Source organism: Salmo salar, chromosome 23 (genome assembly GCF_965601325.2).
Source record: "Salmo salar chromosome 23, fSalSal1, whole genome shotgun sequence".
Taxonomy (NCBI): domain Eukaryota; kingdom Metazoa; phylum Chordata; class Actinopteri; order Salmoniformes; family Salmonidae; genus Salmo; species Salmo salar.
This window is the reverse complement of record NC_138313.1, coordinates 5,294,089-5,319,324: the sequence shown is the minus strand read 5'-3', so window position 1 is coordinate 5,319,324 and position 25,236 is coordinate 5,294,089. Positions and strand designations below refer to the sequence as shown.

Here is a 25,236-nt window from a genome sequence, read left to right as displayed (position 1 = left end):
AGTGCTGAAGTGCGTAAAAATCGCCTGTCCTCTGTTGCAACACTCCACGACTGAGTTCCAAACTGCCTCTAGAAGCAACGTCAGCACAAGAACTGTTCGTTGGAAGCTTCATGAAATGGGTTTCCATGGCCGAGCAGCCGCACACAAGCTTAAGATCATCATGCGCAATGCCAAGCGTCACCTGGAGTAGTGTAAAGCTCGCCGCCATTGGACTCGAGCAGTGGAAACGCCTTCTCTGGAGTGATGAATCACGCTTCACCATCTGGCTGTCCACAGCAGGTGTGCACATACTTTCGGTAATGTAGTGTATCTAAACTTGAACAACCATTTAAGTAACGGGTGCAATAAGTCAAACTAACAGATTGGATTGGTTTATAAAAATGTATGTTATTTGTCTTTTGTGCAGCAAAATATCAAATAAATGTGCATAAACACAGATATTGAAACAAACAATTAAAAACATCTCAATACGATAGAGCATGCTGGGAAATATGATAATGGGGGGCGTGGTTTTGCAGACCAGCAAAATTTGGATTACTTAGGAGTCAACCTCACTTGGGATTTTAACTCACCTCACGGTTGCCAGCGATCTGAATTTCCTGCTACGCCACTGGATCTATTGGTATGATAAAGATTGTTAAAAGATTAGAACCAATAGACATTCTGTCATTTGTCCCAGTAGGGCAGCACTTCCCAAACTTGGTCCCGGGTACCCCAAGGGGTGCACATTTTGTTTTTTGCCCTAGCACTAACCAGCTGATTCAAATAATGAACTCATCATCAAGGTTTGATTATTTGAATCAGTTGTGTATTGCTAGGGCAAAAGCCAAAACGTGCACCCCTTGGGGTCTCCTGGACCGAGTTTGGGAAACGCTGCTGTAGGGGGAACTCTTTTGGGTTCCACGTAGAACCCTGTCATTTGTTACTATGGGGGAACTCTTTTGGGAGCCACGTATAACCCTTCTGATTTGTCCCTGCAAGATAAAACTTTTTTGAGTTCCATTTAGGGCCCTCTCATGAAGAACCCTCTGGTTCCAGGTATAACCAATGACATGTTCTACAGTTATACTTATAGGATACTTTAAATGAGCTTATGTTAAAAATTACTGTAATTTGACAGTAAGTTACCTTCTACTGAGTTGCAGTAAGAATACAGTGTTTTTATATACTGAATAAAAATATAAACACAACATGCAACAATTTCAAAGATTTTACTGAGTTACAGTTCAAATTAGGAAATCAGTCAATTTAAATAAAATATTAGGCCCTAATCTATGGATTTCACATGGCTGGGAATACAGATATGCATTTGTTGGTCACAGATACTCTACCTTAAAAGGTAGGGGCATGGGGCAGAAAACCAGTCAGTATCTGGTGTGCCTCATCTCCTTCGCATAGAGTTGATCAGGCTGTTGATTGTGGCCTGTGGAATGTTGTCCCACACTTCTTCAATGGCTGTGCAAAGTTCCTGGATATTGGCGAGAACTGGAAAATGCTGTCACACATGTCAATCCAGAGCAACCCAAATATGCTCAATGGGTGACATTTCTGGTGAGTATGCAGGCCATAGAAGAACTGGGACATGTTCAGCTTCCAGGAATTGTGTACATATCCTTGCAACATGGGGCCGTGCATTAATCATGCTGGAACATGAGGTGATGGCGGTGGATGAATGGCATGACAATTAGCCTCAGGATCTCGCCACGGTATCTCTGTGCGTTCAAATTGCCATCGATAAAATGCAATTGTGTTCGTTGTCTGTAGCTTATGCCTGCCCATACCATAACCCCACCACCATGGGGCACTCTGTTCACAACGTTGACATCAGCAAACCCCTAGCCCACATGACGCCATACACGTGGTTTGTGGTTGTGAGGCCGGTTGGATGTACTGCCATATTTTCTAAAACAACGTTGGTCCTGGGGACCCCAAGGGTAGAGAAATGGTAGAGAAATTAACATTAAATTCTCTGGCAACAGCTCTGGTGGATATTCCTCCCTCAAAACTTAAGACATCTGTGGCATTGTGTTGTGTGACAAAACTGCACATTTTAGTGGCCTTTTATTGTCCCCAGCACAAAGTGCACCTGTGTAATGATCATGCTGTTTAATCAGCTTCTTGATATGCCACACCTGTCAGGTGGATGGGTTATCTTGGCAAAGGAGAAAGGCTCACCAACAGGGATGTAAACAAATGTGTGCACACCATTTGAGAGAAATACGCTTTTTGTGAGTATGGAACATTTCTGGGATATTTGGGGACCAACACTTCACATGTTGCGTATATATCTTTGTTCAGTATCGCTCATTTTTTGGTGAGCCTAACACTCATTTCTCTAGAGCGAAATCAAGACAACAACTATGTAGGACGCTGGGTTGATGGGAGTTGTTTTTATAAGGCAAATATTCAACTGAGTTCAGCGCAGAAACGTGGTAATTAAATAAAATGACCGTAATCCATTAGTCCTGTTCTTTCCGGCTCGGACAGAGATGGATACACTTATGCCTGCTACATTTGGTTAGATACACACAGACTGCATAGACCGCATGAGAGGAATGTACACGACACAAGACGATAGAGAGAGAGATAGACAGTTTGTGAAAGTACTAGTAAAAGACCTAGTAAAATGATTCCGTCAGTCTAGCTAAATAGTATGACTAAAGACAGTACAGTATGGGGAGCACAGAGATAAAGTGATCTGGTAGGCCGGATCTGCCTGAGCAGAGATGAGATGATGACTTTAAGGAATGAAAAATAATAAAGTCATCAAATAAAAACCTAAGTAATATACACAACTGAAATATGTGTACGCATTTTAGAGCTGACCCCATTTAGTCGATTGTTTGGTCGATAGGCTGTTGGTCAACCCGAAATGTCATTAATCGAGCAGTCACAAATATATATTTTTATTTCATGGTGCACAAGACACCAGTCTGATTCGTGCCTGTCTCAGTGGACTAAACCATTGCGGAGGCCTCAGGGATGGCACAGTCCATCACTCTAAGATGTGATACTGAAATTGTATACGGTTATATTATGTAAAAATAATGGTGCAACACTAATAAATCTAGTTTTATTTTAGGTAACACTTCAATTGACACCCAGTGTCATAACATGTTATGTCATAAGAGCTGACGTAACTTGTTATAATATGGTCATAACACTGTCATGACATATGCACTATTTTATGCGTTATTTTATGGCTGTTTATGACGCCTACATAAGAGTGGAAAATCCCACAAAACCTACCACACAAGGCAAAATATTCCGTTACACCATAGCCTACGTGTCAACGGTATGTTTGTTATATAATGTTTTTGGAATTTGGCCATATTCAATTATCATTATAATTGTGCACCCGTTGATGACTGACATTTACTTACCCCAATGCTCTGTTGCTGATGACTGGGATGAATGCAGGAGCAGATTTATGGAGCAGGACAAGACACCCTCTTTTTGACTGATGACTGGCATAAGGCCATGTATGTGATAGGCCTATCTGGCTTATATGATTATGATGGTCATAATGCTTCTTGACAGTGTCAACGTGTATTTTCATAGTCCAAGTAAAGTAACACAGGATAGTTATAATGTTTCATTACAGTGTCATAAAGTACATTTTCTACTAGTTATTTAAAAAAAACTGTAAAGAATTCATTATAACAACAACAACAGGATTTGTTTATTTATTTTATTTAACCTTTATTTAACTAGGCAAGTCGGTTAAGAACACATTCTTATTTACAATGACGGCCTACGCCAATTGTGCGCCACCCTATGGAACTCCCCATCACGGCCAGATGTGATACAGCCTGGAATCGAACCAGGGTCTATAGTGACGCCTCTAGCACTGAGATGCAGTGCCTTAGACCGCTGCACCACTCAGGAGCCCAAGAAACATACTTTCAAATGAAAGGAAACTTCTTGGCAGCAAATAAACTACTTTGATTAAATGTTTTGACACTCTTATGTAGGTGTCATAACCAGCCATAAAATAACGCAATATGCATATGTTACAACAGGTGTAAATATATGGGTAAAGACAATATTATGACCATGTTATGACTAGTTGTCAGCTGTTATGACATATTATGACATGGTTATGATCGTGTTATGACACTTGGTGTTAAGTAAAGTGTATCACAGCACAGTTGAAAAATATATGGCAAATAGAAATCAAAACTGGATGGTGTTCAGAGATGGATAGATGGTTTGAGTGGAGCTGAAGGGTGGGACTAAAAGCAAACCAAGGATAACTATAGTAAAATACACTGTGTCCGTAAAATGTATATAGTATGTATAATCTGGAAGTAGAAGCCTAAGTGTTGTTCGTTAGTTTACCCCAATTATGGGAGGGGTGGTAGGGTTATGGGACAATAATAAAGGAAAATTTGCTCGATATTTGGCAACATAACCATCAACCACTTAAACTAGTGCAACACTTCCACTGAGAGTTGGCACAAATACACATATATTAGTTCACACTCCCAAATATGCTAATGAGCCCCACTGGTACATTGCCCCCACCTACATTTGAAATCGCTGCGATGATTATATTTATATATTTCAAAATATTGGGTAGGAAAATGTACCATTATACTAGATGATGTACCCTAAAAGGAACCAACCAGTACCATGCGAGTTCCTATGTGTACCTCTGAAGGTACCTTATGTTTACCTTTGACCTCTTTGTACCTCAGGGAACGGCACTGTATCCTAACCATACCCTAATTTTGAGAGTGTGGATATATGTTCTTGGTAGTAAAGATGTACCTGGTGGCACTGCTGAGACATTAATGCATTTCTGCCCAAAAGCTTGCAAGTTTAAATCCCCAAAGCAATTATTGCACACCTTACATCCAGTGTCCCTTAGCACTGCTATTTTTACATTGGTGTTGTCAGATAATCTGACAATTATCGATTTGGGCAACTTTTAGCAAAGTGCAGGAATGTTTTCTTGCATTAAATATGTGGCCAATCTCTCTCATGCCCACAGACCTGGTGGCGTAGCAGGAAATTCAGGTCATTAGCAACCAAGAGGTAGTGAGTTCAAATCCCAAGTGAGGTATAGTCTCAAGTAACCAGCATTCAGCATCATACTGTCCTTTTACCTTACTTTCACTGCTACTAGTACCCTGTAGGGTACCGTAAATTTATAGGAACTTTTTAACAGTGTAGCATTTCATGGCATAAAAGGAAACCATTGTGGAGAGGAAAAGAACAGGATGGTTCTTCACAACCCTCACAGCAGTAAAGAACCATTCCTGATATGCAAAACAATATATGGTTACACATATCACCCTCACCCCTGACAAACAACTCCTCAATAACTTTTTGTGTGTGTGTGTGTGTGTGTGTGTGTGTGTGTGTGTGTGTGTGTGTGTATGGTGGTCCAGCAAGACTAGCTGGTCTGAAAATCCACATCCATCATTATCATGTTTCCCATGCATGCTCTATTGCAGTTTGATTTTAGAATTTTGGGATCACACCAAGGGGAAACACAAACCAAGGGGAAAGACTGAGATTGTGACTCCCAAACGGTCGCCACGGCCATGGGTTTCTGTCCTGTAATGAACTGTGTTATATCCTGTGTGCTTGATGAGGCTGATGAACACACACAACCACTACCAGTTAGAGATTCTTTACCGAGGTCTCTGCAACACACATGCACGCACGCCACTGAGCTCTGTTCATGGTCACAGTAACGGGACCCCAGGGACTCCTGGTGCAGAGACACACTGGATGGCATGTCCCAGAGCACTGGTCTCTCGTGTGTGTGTGTGTGTGTGTGTGGTGTGTGTGTGTGTGTGTGTGTGTGTGTGTGTGTGTGTGTGTGTGTGTGTGTGTGTGTGTGTGTGTGTGTGTGTGTGTGTGTGTGTGTGTGTGTGTGTGTGTGGTCCAGCAAGACTAGCTGGTCTGCAAATCCACATCCATCATTATCATGTTTCCCATGCATGCTCTATTGCAGTTTGATTTTTAGAATTCCTGTGTGCTTGATGAGGCTGATGAACACACACAAAAAATGTGACGGCTCAACCACTACCAGTTAGAGATTCTTTACCGAGGTCTCTGCAACACACATGCACGCACGCCACTGAGCTCTGTTCATGGTCACAGTAACGGGACCCCAGGGACTCCTGGTGCAGAGACACACTGGATGGCATGTCCCAGAGCACTGGTCTCTCGTGTGTGTGTGTGTTAGGCATCGCTTCCAGTTTAAGATACATTTCTCAATCAGACTTGTACCCAGACCAAGTCCTATACCCAAATCCTCATACCCTGTACCCCTCAATGGAGTCCCATTGGCCAAGACTTCCTCTCTGTTCCTGCGACCTGCATATGACCCAGCCCCATACCGGAGCCCTCTGCCCTGTACTCAACTCATATACCCCATTCTAACAATATACAGTACCTTTGCCTCAACCCCAAACTCTATCTGTTCTTGGTAATAAAGATAAAGATGTACCTGGTAGCACTGCTGAAACATTAATGAACTTCTGCCAAAAAGCTTGCAATTTTAAATCCCCAAAGCATTTATGCACACTTTACATCAAGTGTCCTTGAGCACTGCTATCTAAGAATGAGCAACTGATTTAAGAATGGCGCCGGAGGGGATAGCTGTGGTTTTACGGACTCCTAACCAATTGTGCTATTCTGTGTTTTTTCGCATTGTTTGTAACTTGTTTTGTACATATCTTGTTGCTACTATCTCTTATGACCGAAAAGAGCTTCTGGATATCAGAACAGCGATTACTCACCTTTACTCACTTTCTTTAATGAGTTGGACGTGAAGGATATAATGTTGCTCCCAGACAAGGCCCAAATCCCTGTCATTCACATGAAGAAAATAAGGAAATTCAGGGAGCGGAGATCAGGGTGCCTTGTGAGAATTCGTCGGCGAGTGGGTAACCCGCCTCTACCATCTGTTCTATTAGCCAATGTGCAATCACTGGAGAATAAACTGGATGAGCTCTGTTCGAGACTATCCTACCAACGGGACATTAAAAACTGTAATATCTTATGTTTCACTGAGTCCTGGCTGAACGACAACACGGATAATATACAGTTGGCTGGGTTTTCCGTGCATCGGCAGGACAGAACAGCCACGTCCGGTAAGATGAGGGGTGGGTCTCTATTTGTCAATTACAGCTGGTGCGCAATGTCTAATATTAAGGTTGTCTCGAAGTATTGCTCGCCTGAGGTAGTGTGGTCTACTGCTTATCATGAAATACTCTATCTACCAAGAGAGTTTCCATCTATATTTTTTGTAGTTGTCTATTTACCACCACAAATCGATGCTGGCAATAAGACTGCACTCAACGAGCTGTATAAGGCCATAAGCAAACAAGAAAATGCTAATCCAGAAGCGGCACTCCTAATGGCCGTGATCATTAATGCAGGTATCCTCCTGATTCCTGCTTACAAGCAAAAACTAAAGCAGGAAGTACGAGTGACTCGCTCAATACGGAGGTGGTAAGATGACACGGATGCTACACTACAGGACTGTTTTGCCTACACAGACTGGAATATGTTCCGAGATTCTTCCGATGGCATTGAGGAGTACACCACATTAGTCACCGGCTTCATCAATAAGTGCATTGACGACGTTACCCCCCACAGTGATTGTACGTACATATCCCAACCAGAAGCCATGGATTACATGCAACTTCCGGACCAAGCTAAAGGCTAGAGCTGCCGCTTTCAAGGAGCATGACACGAATCCGGATGCTTATACAAGAAATCCCGCTATGCCTTCAGACGAACCATCACACAGACAAAGCCTCAATACAGGACTAAGATTGAATCCTACTACACCGGCTCTGACGCTCGTCTATTACGGACTACAAAGGGAAACCCAGCCGCAAGCTGCCCAGTGACGCGAGCCTACCAGATGGGCTAAATGTATTTTATGCTTGCTTCGAAGCAAGCAACTCTGAACCATGCATGAGAGCACCAGCTTTTCCGGATGACTGTGTGATCATGCTCTCCATAGTCGATGTGAGCAAGACCTTTAAACAGGTCAACATTCACAAGGCCGCGAGGGCAGATGGATTAACAGGACGTGTATTCAAAGCATGCGCAGACCAACTAGCAAGTGTCTACATTGACATTTCAACCTCTCCCTGACCGAGAGATTCTGTAATACCTACATGTTTCAAGCGGACCACCATAATCCCTGTGTCCAACAAAGTGAAGGTAACCTGCCTAAATGACTACCGCCCCGTAGCATTAACGTCGGTAGCCATGAAGTGCTTTGAAAGGCTCACATCAACACCATCATCCCCGAAACCCTAGACCCACTCCAATTTGCATACCGCCCCAACAGATCCACAGATGACGTAATTTAAATCGCACTCCACACTGCCCTTTCCCATCTGGACAAAAGGAACACCTATGTGAGAATGCTGTTCATTGACTACAGCTCAATGTTCAACACCGTAGTGCCCACGAAGCTCATCACTAAGCTAAGGACCCTGGAACTAAACACCTCCCTCTGAAACTGGATCCTGGACTTCCTGACGTGCCGCCCCTAGGTGGTAAGGGTAGGCAACAACACATCTGCCACGCTCATCCTCAACACGGTGGCCCCTCAGGGCTGCGTGCTTAGTCCCCTCCTGTACTCCCTTGTCACCCACGACTGCGTGGCCAAGCTCGATGCCATCACCATCATTAAGTTTGCTGACGACACAACAGTGGTAGCCCTGAACACCGACAATGATGTTACAGCCTATAGGGAGGAGGTCAGAGACCTGGCAGTGTGGTGCCAGGACAACAACCTCTCCCTCAACGCAAGCAAGACAAAGGAGCTGATTGTGGACTACAGGATAAGAAGGGCCAAACACATCGACGGTGCTGTAGTGGAGCAGATCGAGAGTTTCACCAACAAACTATCAAGTCCAAACACACCAAGAAAGTTGTGAAGAGGGCACGACAATGCCTTTTCCCCCTCAGGAGACTGAAAAGATTTGGCATGGGTCCCCAGATCCTCAAAAGGTTCTACAGCTACAGCATTCGAGAGCATCCTGACCGGTTGCATCACCGCCTGGTATGGCAACTGCTCGGCATCCGACCATAAGGCGCTACAGAGGGTAGTGCGTACAGCCCAGTACATCACTGGGGCCAAGCTTCCTGCCATATACTAGGCGGTGTCAGAGGAAGGCCCAAAGAATTGTCAAACACTCCAGTCACCGAAGTCATAGACTGTTCTCTCTGCTACCGCACGGCAGCTTCTATCCCCAAACCGTAAGACTGCTGAACAATTAATTAAATGGACACCCGGACTAATTGCATTGACCACCCCCCCTTTGTTTTTACACTGCTGATACTCGTTGTTTATTATCTATGCATAGTCACTTTACACCTTCCTACATGTACAAATTACCTCGACTAACTTGTATCCCCGCACATTGACTCAGTACCGGCACCCCCTGTATATAGCCTCATTATTGTAACTTTTTTTTACTTTAGTTTATTTAGTAAATATTTTCTTAACTCTATTTTCTTAAAACTTCACTGTTTGTTAAGGGTTTGTAAGTAAGCATTTCACAGTAAGGCCTACACCTGTTGTATTCGGCGCATGTGACAAATATAATTTGACTTGATTTGATCTCTACTGTACCAGGCCCAATGTAGGCCAGGGCTACCTCTCTGCTCCTCTCCATTTCTGAATATTAAAGAGATACTACAAACCATTTATCTAGTGTATAATTCATACACACTTTACCCTACACACCAACACAAACCTCACTCACTCACGTACACACAAACACACACTCAGCTCTCTGAGTGATATAGACATCTTAACTTCTCATATCTTTATCACCATGTAGGATTTAACAGCAATCTCTGTTTCTGTCCTTGAAATCAAAATAATGAATGATCTGGTTCATCTTTGGAGTTTATTCTAATATTAGATATTTTATATTAGATCAGTGTAATTATGAAATGAACATTTTCCGGTTTTGTTTTATTGGCCAGTTCATTCAAGTGTCACTAAAAGAGCATGTCCATTAAAGTATGTGGGAGGTATTCCTTGATTTGCACACCGGGAATGTTCTCTTAGTGTGAAACACTAACAAACACCAACCTATTGTCTTGCTTCTCTATGTTTGGGAGTGATTGCTCACCTCGTGTGTGTTTGTGTGTGTGTTTTAGCGGATGCAACAGTACGTTAGCTGTGTGAGAGCGAGACGGTGGTATGCATAGTGACAGCAGGCTTGTGGCAGGGCTCAGCAGTGTGACGCTGACACTATTCTACCATAGACTGAATAAATGCTAGCATGGGGGGGTGGGGAGAGGGGGAGAGAGTGTTGGGGGTGGCTAGTGTGGATGGTTTGTTTTTGTGCTTCTGTTCTAATGGGGAAAAACTGCACACATCTGCATGGTGATGATGTGGAGATTGGAGCCTGTCAGGTTGTGTGTGTGTGTGTGTGTGTGTGTGTGTGTGTGTGTGTGTGTGTGTGTGTGTGTGTGTGTGTGTGTGTGTGTGTGTGTGTGTGTGTGTGTGTGTGTGTGTGTGTGGGAGGCAGTGTGTGTTTAGTTGGTTATTTGTAGTCTGGCCTGCGATTCTTGTCTGAAGCTAAACTGCCACCTCATGGTAGCTTTAAATTACTGCATACATCAACAGACACACTCCTTGATTTTATAAGATTGCTTATTTATTTATTTATTTTTGCAAAATGGTTAGAATCCTTTTAATTTAGCCCGTTTGTTAAAAGCGTGTGCTTTCAGAGGCAGCCAGTTGGACAGACAGGCAGGCAGTGTATCCTGCCTCAAACACTGTCTGTAGTTTTATGTCTAACAGAAAGACCGACTTGGCCATGGTTCTGGCTCCCTCTTTCACTCTCTCCCCCCTCTCTCTGTGTGTCTCTCCCCCCCCCCCCTCTCTAGTTCCCACTCCCCCCTCTCTATCTCCCTCGCTCTCTCTATCCCTCCTCTTTCTCTCTCTCTCATTTCATTTTCCCCCCTCCCCCTCTCTCCGTGTGGTTTGTTTGGCATATCTCACATACCCTGCCAAGCTGTGAGATCAGTGGCCACTCAGAAACACCATATGAAATGTATAATGCAAAGCTGGTACTTAAAGTCTCTAGCGCTCTGTCGTTGGCATGCTCGCTTAACATAACTGGTCATGCAGACGAGAGACTGAAAGAGAAAAAAAAGTTTTGCTTAAAATATTTCTACTGAAATGGACAGTGATTACTATTTTCCCCTGGTAAGAAGGGGAGTGAAATATAGAGTTATTGTATGGCGTATGAAGGATTAATAGAGTCACTGCCATGAGCGCTCCTTTAAATATATTTCATATCTTGGCTCATTCCGTTTGGAAAGCGAAAGCTTGACACTATACAATAGGTTAGAAGATGACTTGGCCATATTGAAACTCTCCTCACTTACAGCATGACTGGCTGAATTATACAGGTTTTTATTTCACCAGAATTGCCTCAATAAATTATTCTTAGTAAAAAAAAAAGGTTTACTCTAAATAATGATTTGTTGCCACAAAATGTGCAACTGCGGAGGTATTGACAATGACTAAACATGTGGCCACTGTTAAAAATAACTCACCACTGTGTATATCACATTAGTGATTAAAAAATGTTCACAGACAGTAAGACGGTCTATTGTTATGCCAGCAGAGGTTACTGTGCAGAGTACCAATTGAACCACATAACAGTGTGTTTAGTGATTTTAGTGTGCTTTTAAACAAATTAGAGGCTTTTTTTCCCCCCTTCTGTCCTCCAAACTGATGGTTTTAGCCAGATTCCGTGAAATAGCCTGGGCCTTTTTCATTTTCATTATTAGACTTCATTTGCTGCCTCTTTTCCTGGTGTGGCACTCTCCCTCGCTTTCTCCTTCTTTCTCCCCTTCTTTTTCACTGCAGCAGACTCACTGCGAGAGAAAAATAACAGTCATCTGTCATATGAGAGAGATGAAGACAGAGAGAATGAGAGGCAGAGATGGAGGCTGAGGGAATGAGAGAGGGGGGGGGGGAGAAACGAGAAAGAGAGGGAGAGACGGGAGAGAATCACTTTTCCATTTTCACCTCTCAGTTTAATATCAGTCTGTCATGAGAAGTGAAGGGGACGTTGTTTCACCCAGACTTCCTCTAGCATGGTTGTCTCGTCTTTACGGTTTCATCAAATAACATGCCACTGTAATAATTACAACTCTGGATGACTTCCATGTTCATTCAGTATGTGTGTTTCATAAATGGGAAGTGTGTATGCATGTCTTTTTGTTTCCTGTATGTTTTGCCCTTCCAACAGTATGTAGGTGTAGGTTGTCTAGCATGGATATAATTATGACCATAGGAAAGGGCAGGCTGAGCTGGGTGTGGTTATGATGTGAGCTGAGCTCTATGGCCTGGGTATGGTTTGTTGTGTTTGAGGGTTCACCTTGTTTTAATAAACACCTAGACACACCGAGAGGCCCCGCTTCCCTAAACAGGCCTAAGTGCACAAATGAACAGGCTAAATAGCAGCAAGGACCATGGTGTGTGTGTGTGTGTGTGTGTGTGTGTGTGTGTGTGTGTGTGTGTGTGTGTGTGTGTGTGTGTGTGTGTGTGTGTGTGTGTGTGTGTGTGTGTGTGTGTGCCCCAGCACCCACCCTCTTGCAGGTGCATCTCCGGTCTCCCTAACTGTCAAGCCAGCCTCAGCGTCTGCGTGAATGATTTGATATGTGTGTGTGTGCGTATGAACGCTCGTACGCTTGTGTGTACATGGTATCACAGTGCTGATTTACGGCCCTGACACAGGAATCCATTAAAGTTTTTTCTTAGGAGATGGGAGGCCTGAGCCGCTCTGTAATGGTCTTTATTATTATAGCTTCCAGCTACCAGAGACAGAGAGCAGCCTGAGCCGGGCAATCAGCGCCGCACTACATGTGTTCCTGTTTAGCCCAATGGCAAAGACAACTAAGTGGCCGTTCCACACATTTCTCCTCCCTTAGCTTTTATGGCGAAGGCGGCGGTTAACCCTTTCTGTATGCATGCGCGCATTTGTGTAAGGTGTGTGTGTGTACCCTAAATGAGCAGCGGCCAGCGACACGTTACATTCCGCCCGTCTTGCTGGTACTGTGTCAGCTAATCAAGACCGGGTTGGTGCAAGGCCCTAATGTTTCCCCCTTCTCCTCTGTCTCCAGGGGTTATGGGTCCCCCTTTTCCTCTTTCTCTCCCTCAATCATTTACATCTGACCTGTCCCCCCCCTCTCTCTCTCTCTCTCTCTCTCTCTCTCTCTCTCTCTCTCTCTCTCTCTCTCTCTTTTTGTGACGAGTCATGGTTGCCCTCTAGGGTATGTGAAAGTGACAGGCTTTTATAATGTGGCAAACCTGGTTTTATAGGCTGCTTTAGAGGCTGCCCTTGGTACAGGAAAGAAAGAGGGGTGAGAAGGTAAAGAGAGAGACTGAGATGGTTAGAGAGGACAAGGGAGGGAGAGAGAGAGAGGAGAACATTATACAGTGTGCACGAGATATACACAGTTGTGAATTAGATGAGCAGAGAGAGAGTTAAAGAGAGGTAGAGTGAGTAAAAGACTACACGTCTGTAGTGGATAAAGGTATTTTTAATAGCAGGCCTTGGGCTGAGCTGAGCTCTTAAAGGGAAGGAGAGAGGGAGGAGGAGGAGGAGGGGGAGGCGTGTGCCTTAAAGGTCTGCTAAATGACTAAAATGTAAAATGTAAGTCCCCAGACAGTTAAACCAGGCACTGGACTGGACTGGGGTGGGAATGACACCCTGTTGCCAACACAAACACAGCACACCAGCATCATAAAGAGTTTTTTTTTTTTTTTTGTCATGGTCAGATGTGATGGTCATTTGCCTTGAGTAACCTGTAGATCTCATTGTCTCTGTTTGTGTGTTAGCCTTATTATGCAAAGTCTTCCATGGGATGTCCTGACTTTGCCGTCGATGACGATGAACTGGACACTGCCAGCAAGTAAGAGTCTAATATAGGAATATGATAATACCAATAATCTCCCAGTATTGTTTGAATATGTATGATCGGTGACATTTCTTTATCTATCCTTTCAGGTGAGTCTCATTGAGACAGCTATCCATTTTACTAGTGAGCCCTAGCCGTGAGCAAACATCGCAATACAATAAAATTATTCAAGTTGATTCCATGGTAGTTTCCTCTTTCATGAAAGTTGTTTGTTCAGACATTTGGAAAAATCATCTCCCTGTCCTGTCCTTCACTAGTTACTATGGTATAGACAGGTTCCCCCTCATCCTCTTCATACTCATATCAATGCTGCCCTCCAGTGGTTTAGTCCTACTGTAAGGACCCCACAGTAGATTTATTGCATTGTGATTATAGCCTCTTGGACAGATCATTATTCATGAAATGATCATTGATTTGCTGAGTTTATTTGCTGGCTTATTAATACATTTATTTACAGAATTTGTTTGTTATTTTATTTTCTGTATTTCATGTATTCGTTGATTTGCCAAATTTATTTTGCTAATTTAATTTGCTAATTTAATTTGCTCGCCTTGAGGATCTCGTCTGAGGACAGTGGGGAGATGCCGTCCTACACTGAGGACAGTGACGACTCCTATTCGCTGGAGCTAGACACAGACTCCACCCACACGGGCCAGATGAACCTATTAGAGGAGATCCTTGACTCTCTGAGCACCACCAGCACAGAGCATGGCAAACTCAGCGCTGCCAAGAGCCTGGACTTCTTCAGATCTATGGACGACATCGACTATAAGTCTCCGGTAAGAGAAACATCTGTAACATCTAAACCACACTCATATAACCCCAGATACATACAGTAAATAGAATCTGAACGTCATGGACAATATCTTTGCATATGGACAATATTGACTTGAGGCACCGGTCAAAGAAAACATAAAAATGTGTAAACCACTCTGTGTCTGTATTCTAGAACAAGTCCAACCCCCACAGTGAGAGTAATCTGCCCCAGATGTGTACCAGTGGCAGCAGGGTGGGTGGAGTAGGTGGGGGAGGGGAACAGGGAGGAAGCTGGCAGGACGACAGTGCCCTCCACGGGAAGCACCTGCCCCCCTCCCCTCGTAGACAGCCTAGCAAGAGCAGCCTCAAGAAGCCAAAGCAAAACCCCTTGACAGCCTCTCCACCGGCCACAGCTGCAGTCCCAGCCAAGGACAACAAGGTCCCCAATCTCCTGCCCAAGATCCAGGCCCCTCAGACCAAGACCCAGCCCCTTCATGCCAAGCCCCCGATCTGTCTCTCTCAGCCCCGTCCAGAGGAGCCTTCGCTCCCAACACCTACATCACCACACCTGGGAGACCAAAACCCCTCTTCCAGCCGCTCTCCTGCACCAATCCGTGCATCCACACACAATCCTCCACCGGCGACACACAACCCTCCACACACCTCAACGCTGACCCGTGTTAGAGCCTCCACAGACCCCCAGCCTGAGTCTGAGACCAAACCCCAGACCACATCCAGCATCCTGCGGGGGAATGTGCTATCCAAGGAGACGGTGAGGCAGGACCAGGCCCTCCAGAGGCAGGGCAGTCAGGACAAAGAGAGGCAGGGTGTGAAGGCCAGGCAGCCCTCTGTGCTGGTCCCCTGGGAGAGAGGGAGGCCAGAGGAGGGGGGACAGGGAGAGGACCAGGGCCCAGGGCTGGGGTTGGGGAAGGAACAGGGCTCTTCTCTCTCTGGGGCAGAGGTCCAGGAGAAAGGCCTTCTAGAGGAAATAGAGTCTATGTGTCATCTCAGCTCAGGCTTCCAGACCAGCCTACAGCTGTCCCAGGTCCAGTGCCACACCAACAACACACATAATAATACCCACAGCAAAGCCAGCGACAAGTCCTGAGACGAACAGGGACAGGGACAGGGGAAGGGGTGCTTGAGGTAGAAGTTGCCCTTAAGAATCAGACTGCCCTCCCCAAATCCTGACCTTAACCACTGAGTGGAAAATGTTTACGAAAAGATCAGTGTGTTTTAAGAGAACAAATAAATTTTTCCTTCGATCTGAAAGTATTGTAAAGACACAAAGTAAACCCCAATGACCTTGGTAACTCTTCCACTGTACAGTTTCCTAACACAATGCCTTAAACCAGGGATGGGCAACCGCGGGTCGCCTTTTGTAGGTCTGAGGACCAATTTCACCAAAAATATACAACTTTTTTTTATGAACTCAGTCGGGGTTTCAACTTACTGTTAAGAGTTAGAATAGTAGGTGCAAGGTGCAATTTTGAAATTTGATTGTGCATCAGTAGTCACTCAATTAGCTCATGTCGGCTAAAATGTTTTATATTGGTAAGTTAGTCTAGTGGCCAGCTACCTAAACTTGTAGTAAGCATGGTCGAATTACTGACCGGGTTGGGGCCCACTGATCATCAGTTATCATATTAAAAGCTGTTAACATTTGCCTCCACCCTATGGCAAAATGTGTAGAATTGCAGCAAACTTGCTTTAAAATGTCAACATTTTCTCCACGCCCCATGGCAAAATGTGCAGAATTGCAGGAAATTTATTTTAAAACTTAAAATTGGTGGGGGAGGGGGTATGGACCCACTGGCCACTGTAGCCCCTCGTGATGAGTTTTTTTTGTGGCTCCCACACCTATCAAAGTTGCCCATCCCTGCCTAAAACGGAGGTGTGCTTTGCATTTGGTACTGCTCAGTCTTAAAATAATGTAACTGTTACTTTGGAAGCAGTTGATCTGCTTAGATCTACTATCACATGAATGTGGAAAACAGACAGCTTTCTCACTGTGCTTAGATATATTAAAGATAGTTGAATATATGTTGCACTCAGAGAGAAGCTCTATTTAGTTTGATTTCAGAGGCTTATCTATTTAGAGATGTATTTTTCTCAAGTGTTTTGTTTCTCAGGATACTCCTGTCTGTTAGGAAAGAAACGGCGAAAAGGACTTGTGTAAATACAGCGGGTATGAATGAATAGACAAACCCATCCATGGCACCTATCTCACCGTCTCTTTGTCGGTCTCTCTCTCTCTCCATCTCTCTCCCTCTCTCGCTTCCTGTCCCCATCTCGCCACTCCTTCCCACTCGTGCTCGCTCTCCTCCATTCACCCTTCCATCCTCACCATCTCCCACAATCTCTGTCTATCCTCCTACCCTCACACACTCTCCTCCTTTTTCTGAGGATTTACCCCAGTGTTTTACCCAAAAGGCTCAGACTTTTCTGTTTCCATCTACGCGGGCTGGCACCCGTGTCTCAATCGGCTATGGGTAGTTTTCAGCCTTCGTTTACATAACAATGGCTAACTGGGAACTTGGAACACCTTGTCACAAAGCAACAGTCTTGATGATGCAGACATTGTTGATTCTGCTACCCCCAAGTCTTTAGTGTCACACTCCTGATGGAAATGATATCACTAGAGCTTACATTAACAGAAAACACTGACGGCCCACTGGTATGGGGGTATGTCATTGGTAAAACCACCCATGAGTGCTTTAGGAGGAGTGTGATTTCACCACTTGAAATCTCTGCTATGTGCACACACCGAATGAAATGCTTTGTCCCATACCCTGATGCTACCACACTGTGTTTGACTGGAAGGCTTGAGATGATTGTAGAACAGTAATAAAGCGATACGGCTCTCCTCTGAGAATATGGACGGACGTCTAAAGAGATTTTACAAGAATCTCCCATGGAGAGAATGCAAGCCCTTTGGGTAATGTCCAGAGATGGTGGCCACTCACTATTGTACCACTTTAGTACATACAGACAAAATAAAGTATTTTCCAGTGCTTGTTTGTGGTTATGTTGACGATGAGTTTAGCCTGTTTAAGCTAGTGATTTATGTGGCATGCCGTTGAGTGTGACGGTTTAACGGTAGCTCTTTCCCCGTCCTGAGAGTTGGGCTGTGGTAACGATGAGATCGTAAAGCATTCTCCGTGGCTCTGGGAAGACCTCACTTCAGCTATTAATTTGGATTTGAAAGGGCCCATGTACAATTTATGTTCGCCTATTCTATGTTTCAATTTTGCTATTTATTTGGGCAGCTTTGAAGTTGGAGCACTGTCTATATACTATGCAAAACGTTTTTAAAGTTTCCAAATTCAGAATAGAATTTGAGGTTACCATTATAAAGATCAGGTAATTGATAATCATATTTGTGAATCCATAGGTCCTCTGTAATTTGGCCTTTTCTGAGTACCACTCAGCATGGTCAACACAAGTCATTAGGGAGAAATCGAGTGGCTCTAAAGAGTCAACGTTTCAACTGATATAGTCTGTATATGCAAAAGAGACCGAGAACCACTGGTCCAGTCAGTGGGGAGGCACTGAGAATAAGCCACGTCCTTAAAGATGGAATCCGAATTGGGGGTGGGGGGGAAACAGCACCACTGGTTTCTGAACTGAGGAGCGTCGCTCAGCATGGTAAAACAAATTGCAGTACATATTGTGCTCGTCTACGGCACGTGCAATGATGTCCGAGGAGAAAAAACGGTGTTTGCTGTTTACAGTAACTTATTTGTTGTTGAAATATCGCAAACGGACATGGTTGTTTCACCATTAAGGATTCCAGCTTTAAATGCTTGTTGGTCAGTTCTTTCACCTATGAGATCCACTAGAATAGACTTCATTTCTGTTTAAATCTTTCTGTTTCTGTTTTTACATTTTGTAATGAGGCTTACTGTATGTGTTCTTTTTTTCCCCATCTGTGCTGATATTTCAATGGTCTTTCAGACTGCACTCACTATGGAGAAGGATCTTGTTATGCTTTGTTGTAGGTAGTTATATTTTAAGATGAATTATAGATGAAAGATTGTATTTTTTGTGTTTCAAGTATATTTTACAAGGAGAATATATAACTGGTATAATAATATATTGTAAATGATTCATAGAACAAACAAGCTTTGAATGTTGTTATATCATTTTTGGGGGGGGGGGAATATTTTGTATAATTATAAAATGTGTTAACTCAAACCATTTGCCATCCAGCCACTCACGTTTCATGTTACAGCATTTAAATTCATCAGATAGGTGACAGAAACTGCATACCTATGAATTGAACCTCCTTTTTTTCAGTTTGTGTTTTTCAGTAGAATATCCCATTTTTTCCATTCCCCTGGTTCAAAATATCTGTATTGGCCATGTTCTGCTAATCTAATTTTGCTGTTGAATGTGTTTTAAAGTTAAGTCAGCTCAAATTAAAAAAGGTAGCGTCAAGTGTTGTCCAATATCCACACTTTGTTCAGCCAACTTGAAATACTTTATTAGTTATTTCATCTACTACATGACTACTGTATTAACTGCGATGGATTAGGAGGTTTTACTTGAGCAATGTCTTACTAACACTTGCAATAGTCAGCTAGGAATCCTTTGAGGCTGAGTATCTGTGTTACTGAAAAGCTGGTATTTTTATGACTGAATGTCTTTACTGTCTCCCAGCTTACTGACTGATGCAGAAGAAAATAGGATGAAAGCTAACCTCTTCTCTTTTCTAAATGCTACGATTGGCATTTCCCTTTTTCCTAATACTCATGTGATATGAAAAATCAAAACCACTGATTGTCAGGAACTAACAGAGGCATATCACTTGTCTTTTTAACCTTTCATTCACTGCAGTGACAATACTGAGACTGTCGACACAGTTCATGTTCATTCATTCACCTTTTCCACTGGTCCCTAGACATGGTAGTGTAGTTATTTGAAGATGCTGTATGCAACCTACTGAAGTCTACTTTGTGCACACTTAATTGCATGTTCTCAATGCCGAGAAAAACTGTTGTCTTAAATAACGTATAGGTCAATCTAATGTGCTATCGACGCAATGGTACAACTGTGAACTTAAAAATAAATGATATTCATGTTAATGCAACATTGTCCTTTTTTTTCTTTAATTCTATCTCTAAAATAAATGTTTAAAAACACATACAAATGAGCAGTGCAATTATACTCTCCTTTAATTAATAAAGTAGATTCTTCACCTAAAAATCAGACATTTAGAAGCTGTGGACATGCATATAAACTACACAGTTGTGCCTCTTGTATGCTGGGAGTAGGAGGGATTCTCAGATCAGGAGGTGTCAATCTGCTGACTTCTCTCTAATGCCCTCCTCTTCTCCTTGAGGTTCCTCAACAGGGTGCGCATCGCCATTGGCATCCCCACTATCGCAGTCACTACGGAATCTTCAGTGGCTGCGGTGGCCACAGTGCAGTGCTCCTTGGGCTCCAGCTGCAGGACACAATGGAGCTCCTAAAGCTTTGACTTCAAGGTGTGGTGGTCCGAGAACAATTTCCGGTGTTTGTCTATAAGAGAGCGGTGATAAGAGCAGAGCTTTCTGTGCTCCCTCTCCAGTGTGCTTCGGCACTATACTCTGGTGCCCAGTACTCTGATGCTGCACTTTGAGTGTCTCCATAAAGGCCTTGATTTGATAGCTCAGGGTGAGACACGTTGATGTCTGTGTGGAGGAGGCATTCATGTGCAAAAGCTTCCTGACCATTACTTTGGTCTCCTTGGCCATCCGGTTAGAGTGGCTGCATTGAGCTACCAGGAGAGCACTCAGGTCACTGTCGGACTCTGTCCTTCTCCATGTACAGAACAAATGTCAAATAAAAATAAAATACTTGTCACTTACCTCAGCCTGTTCCACCTACCTGGCTGTGGGAAGACAAGGCAACAGATGCAGCCTGACTCTGAATCTTCTCTGAGATCGAGGAGTAAGACCGAAGTCTTCTCCATAGGAATCCTGGGGCAGCAACATTACATGAAACAGAGGTATCTAGATTTAGTATGGTCCACTATATGAGCAGCAACTTTACCCACTACTGTACATCCAGATTAGATACCTATTTCAATCTCACCAGTTTGAGAAACAAATCACTCAGACTCAGAAAATAGTCAGTGATGGCAATTATTATCTCCTACCTCAGCCTCTTCCTCTTTCCTGCTATGAGCAGAGGAAGCTGTCTTGCCAGTGGATCTCAGAAACGGAGGAGTCAGACTGGATCTCCTCGGAAACGGAGGAGTCGGACTGGATCTCCTCGGAAACGGTGAAGTCGGACTGGATCTCCTCGGAAACGGAGGAGTCGGACTGGATCTCCTCGGAAACGGTGGAGTCAGACTGGATCTCATCGGACTTGCCCTCGATGTTCCCGGCAATCGAGGAGTTGCACTGGTCCTTTATCTCCTCTCCAATGGACTCAAACTCCTCTCCCTCACAAAAGTCCTGGGGCAACAGCATCACATGAAACAGAGGTATGTAATGTTAGCACGGGGGCTCTAGACCACCTTTACCCACTACTGTAAATTCAGTAGATAAAACCTCCCCAGTTTAGTGTGGGATGACTGAATAGTCTTGTGAGTGTTGTCACTTCCCTTAGCCTGTTTCTCTTCTGCTCTCTGAATATAACCAGCGTGGGGACAGGATAGGAGCAGCAGAAGCAGGCTGGTCCACCACCTTCTCCTTTAACTCCCCGAAATGGCATGGCTCTGGAATGGACATTTTGTAAGGACATTTACACACACTTATCCTATTCTATTTGTGGCCTCAGTTGAGAAAGCACTGAGTTGCATATTTGAACAGTCTGAAATGTCCTAAACACTTTACCAAGGGAGAGATCATCCACCAGTGAGTAACAGGCCTTTGGATAATCTGGACAGGTTGAACTCCGTTGATAGCAACTCTAATATCAAGGTTAATAATCTGACAAGAGAAGGCAATTCAGTTGCATATTAGGAAAGTTAAAAAAACTCAAACACTTTACCTTCCTCAAGTGAGAGATCATCTAGCAGTGTGTAACAGGGTGGAGTTATTGTGGCCTGTGTATAATCTGAAACAGAATGAACTCAATTCATAAACTGACATACCTGTGCATCATCTAAGCATATATTTTTAGACAATATCTAATATTTCTACATTGTTTTTGAATGATACAAAATAATACCTGCCATTAAAAACACAATTTGGAACCAAGTTTAAATTAAAGCTAACATTATCAGTGGGCAAGTTGAGCTTGTTGCACAGGTTGTCATAGCCGCTAGAATGTCCCTTTGTCATCAAAATGTGACATTATAGGCGTTACAGTTTATCCTCCGTCACTCCTCCACTTTCCCCGCCAGTTCTAAGGATATAGGCTGCAGGCCTGCTGCATTGGGTTACATTACAGGTAGGCCTTTATTTGCTGATATGGCGTTTTTGTAATGTAACCAGCCTGGTAAGGATTTTGATTTGATTTATTAGGATCCCCATTAGCCGACGCCAATGGTGACAGCTAGTCTTACTGGGGTCCGACACATAACGAAAAAGACATTACAGACAAAATACTTTACAATTTACATACACACACACATTCAACTTGTTAATGTTTTTAAATGTATGTGCATATATCAGTTACTCATACTGTACATCAGTACATACAACAAGAAGGTCACATGGGGAGAGGCGCTGTGCCGTGAGGTGTTGCTTTATTTGGACTGTTGTTGGAGATCTATGCTGCTCGCAGTTTGACTGGGCTTTTACATTGATACAAATTATATCAGTAGGCTATATTTAAGCAATAACGCATGAGGTGTGGTATATGGCCAATATACCACGCCTAAGGACTGTTCTTGTCACGCCATGATCTGTTTCGACTGTCTTTGTGATTGTCTCCACCCACCTCCTCTATGGCCTATTTATTGGCTTACCTCCCTAATCTTACTACATTTGCACACACTGTACATATACTTTTTTTATATTGTGTTATTGACTGTACGTTTGTTTATCCCATGTGTAACTCTGTGTTGTTGTTTTTGTTGGACTGCTTTGCTTTATCTTGGCCAGGTCGCAGTTGTAAATGAGAACTTGTTCTCAACTGGCCTACCTGGTTAAATAAAGGTGAAATAAATCAAATAAAAAAAGAAACCTCCAGGTGTCACCCATTTTCCCCATTAGTCCCTGGGTATTTATATTCCTGTGTTCCCTGTTTGTCTGTTGCCAGTTCGTCTTGTCAAGTCAACCAGCGTGTTTTTCCGTGCTCCTGCTTTTTCTTATTTCTCTTTTGCTAGTCCTCCCAGTTTTGACCCTTGCCTGCCTTGACTCTGAACCCGCCTGCCTGAACATACTGCCTGCCCTGACTTCGAGCCTGCCTGCCACTCTGTACCGCCTGGACTCTGACCTTGATCATGATCTTTTGCCTGTCCACGACCATTCTCTTGCCTGCCCCTTGGATTGTAATAAATATCAGAGACTCTAACCATCTGCCTCCCGTGTCTACATCTGGATCTCGCCCTGTGCCCGTATAGTTCTTATGCACAACACATCGCGGAGTGCCTGGATAGCCGTGGTATATTGGCCATATCCCACAAACCCCCGAGGTGCCTTATTGCTATTATAAATTGGTTACCAAAGTAATTAGAGCAGTGAAAATAAACGTTTTGTCATAGCCGTGGTATACGGTCTGATATACCACGGCTGTCAGCCAATCAGCATTCAGGGATCAAACCACCCAGTTTATAATTAATGATAAGTAGGCCAAAAGGATTTTCAGTAAGGGAGAGGTCGAAATGTACACAATAGTTACCCGGAGGAAAATGGATGGTCATGCTTTTTAAATTTCAGTCAGGAGAGGGTTTAGTATTTTTGTCATATTGCTCAAGGTTTGATAATTAGCTGCGTGTTATAGTATCTCATGTGTGCCTGATGATGCCCCTCATCCCTGATTTTCTGCTGTGCTCACAATATCAAGTGTTCCTAGTGTGGTCTCAATACCTTAACCATTGGGAGTTAAATGCCTGAACCTTAAACACTTTGAAATTTGACCTTTGGAAGAACTTCTATAATTTGACGTTTGAGAAACATGGATGAACGTCTCATTCTGATGTGAGACTGTGAAAGATTATCCATAGCCTATATCAGCCTTTCTCAAACCCCGGTGCGTGGAGAAATGATTGATGGTCTGCAGCATATGATCCATAGCCTATGGATCATATGCTGTTCCGAGCCACTGCCTGTTCACCCCGCTATCATCCAGAAGGCGAGGTCAGTACAGGTGCATCAAAGCTGGGACAGAGAGACTGAAAAACAGCTTCTATCTCAAGGCCATTAGACTGTTAAACAGCCATCACTAACACATTAGAGGCTGCTGCCTATAAGCATAGACTAGGAGTCACTAGCCACTTTAAGGAATGTAACACTAGTCACTTTAGTAATGTTTACATATCTGGCATTACTCATCTCATATGTATATACTGTATTCTATACTATTCTACGGTATCTTAGTCGCTTAATAATGTTTACATATCTTGCATTACTCATCTCATATGTACATATATACTGTATACTATTCTACGGTATCTCATTCACTTAATGTTTACATATCTTGCATTACTCTTCTCATATGTATATACTGTTTTCTATACTATTCTACTGTATCTTAGTCCGTTCTGCTCTGACATCGCTCGCCCGTATATATTTAGTCTTAATTCATTCCTACTTAGATGTGTGTATTGGGCATATGTTGTGTAATTTGCTAGATATTACTGCAATGTCAGAGCTAGAAGCACAAGCATTTTGCTACACCCGCAATAACATCTGCTAATCAATTTGATTTGATATTTGTATTGAATATGATTGTGTTTTTTTGTGGTCTGCGGCATTTTTGACTCAAATAAACACTTGCCGTAGGCCTACTTGCGCATGCCACAGTAAACAAATTTGTGTTGCTATGACTAAATATAGCTACACACACAAGCTAGCCCTGCTACGCTGCCTGCACGCTTTCTCTCTCTCCCTGGATTTGCTTTTAAATAACAGCTGCCGGCCAAAACCGGTTTCAGACTTGCCTCAGCAAAGATGCCATGAAGCCATTAAAAATGCGCAGACATTTAGAAACAAAGCACATCCACATCTCAAGGATAAACCAGACAATTTTTTTATGACAAAAGGATAACCAACCAAACACAAATGCTGCACAATAATTTCACAGACAACAAGAGTTTACTGAAGGCTTCATTCTTACTCATTCATAATATTCCCAAGTGTCAGGCTCCTTTCACTCTTTTTTATTTTTTTAATTTCACCTTTATTTAACCAGGTAGGCATGTTGAGAACAAGTTCTCATTTACAATTGCGACCTGGCAAAGATAAAGCAAAGCAGTTCGACACATACAACAACACAGAGTTACACATGGAGTAAAACAAACATACAGTCAATAATATAGAAGAAAAATAAATCTATATACAATGTGAGCAAATGAGATGAGATAAGGGAGGTAAAGGCAAAAAAAGCCATGGTGGCAAAGTAAATACAATATAGCAAGTAAAACACTGGAATGGTAGATTTGTA

The 25,236-nt window shown here is 43.3% G+C and overlaps 1 protein-coding gene across 3 annotated transcripts in view; it reads left to right on the top strand.

Moving 5' to 3' along the window:
• Positions 1-19,786, top strand: part of LOC106583933 (DENN domain-containing protein 1B) — a 202,658-nt gene extending 182,872 nt beyond the window's left edge. For 2 of the 3 annotated variants that reach the window (XM_045706032.2, XM_082967893.1), the window contains 3 exons: positions 13,859-13,932; positions 14,495-14,717; positions 14,888-19,786. In XM_045706032.2, coding sequence (XP_045561988.2) covers positions 13,859-13,932; positions 14,495-14,717; positions 14,888-15,802 — 1,212 coding nt within the window. In that variant the 3' untranslated portion in view covers positions 15,803-19,786. Of the gene's footprint in view, positions 1-13,858; positions 13,933-14,027; positions 14,718-14,887 lie in introns of those variants that run through there. The other variant, XM_082967894.1, reaches the window with a different exon arrangement.
• The last annotated feature ends 5,450 nt before the right edge of the window (positions 19,787-25,236 follow it).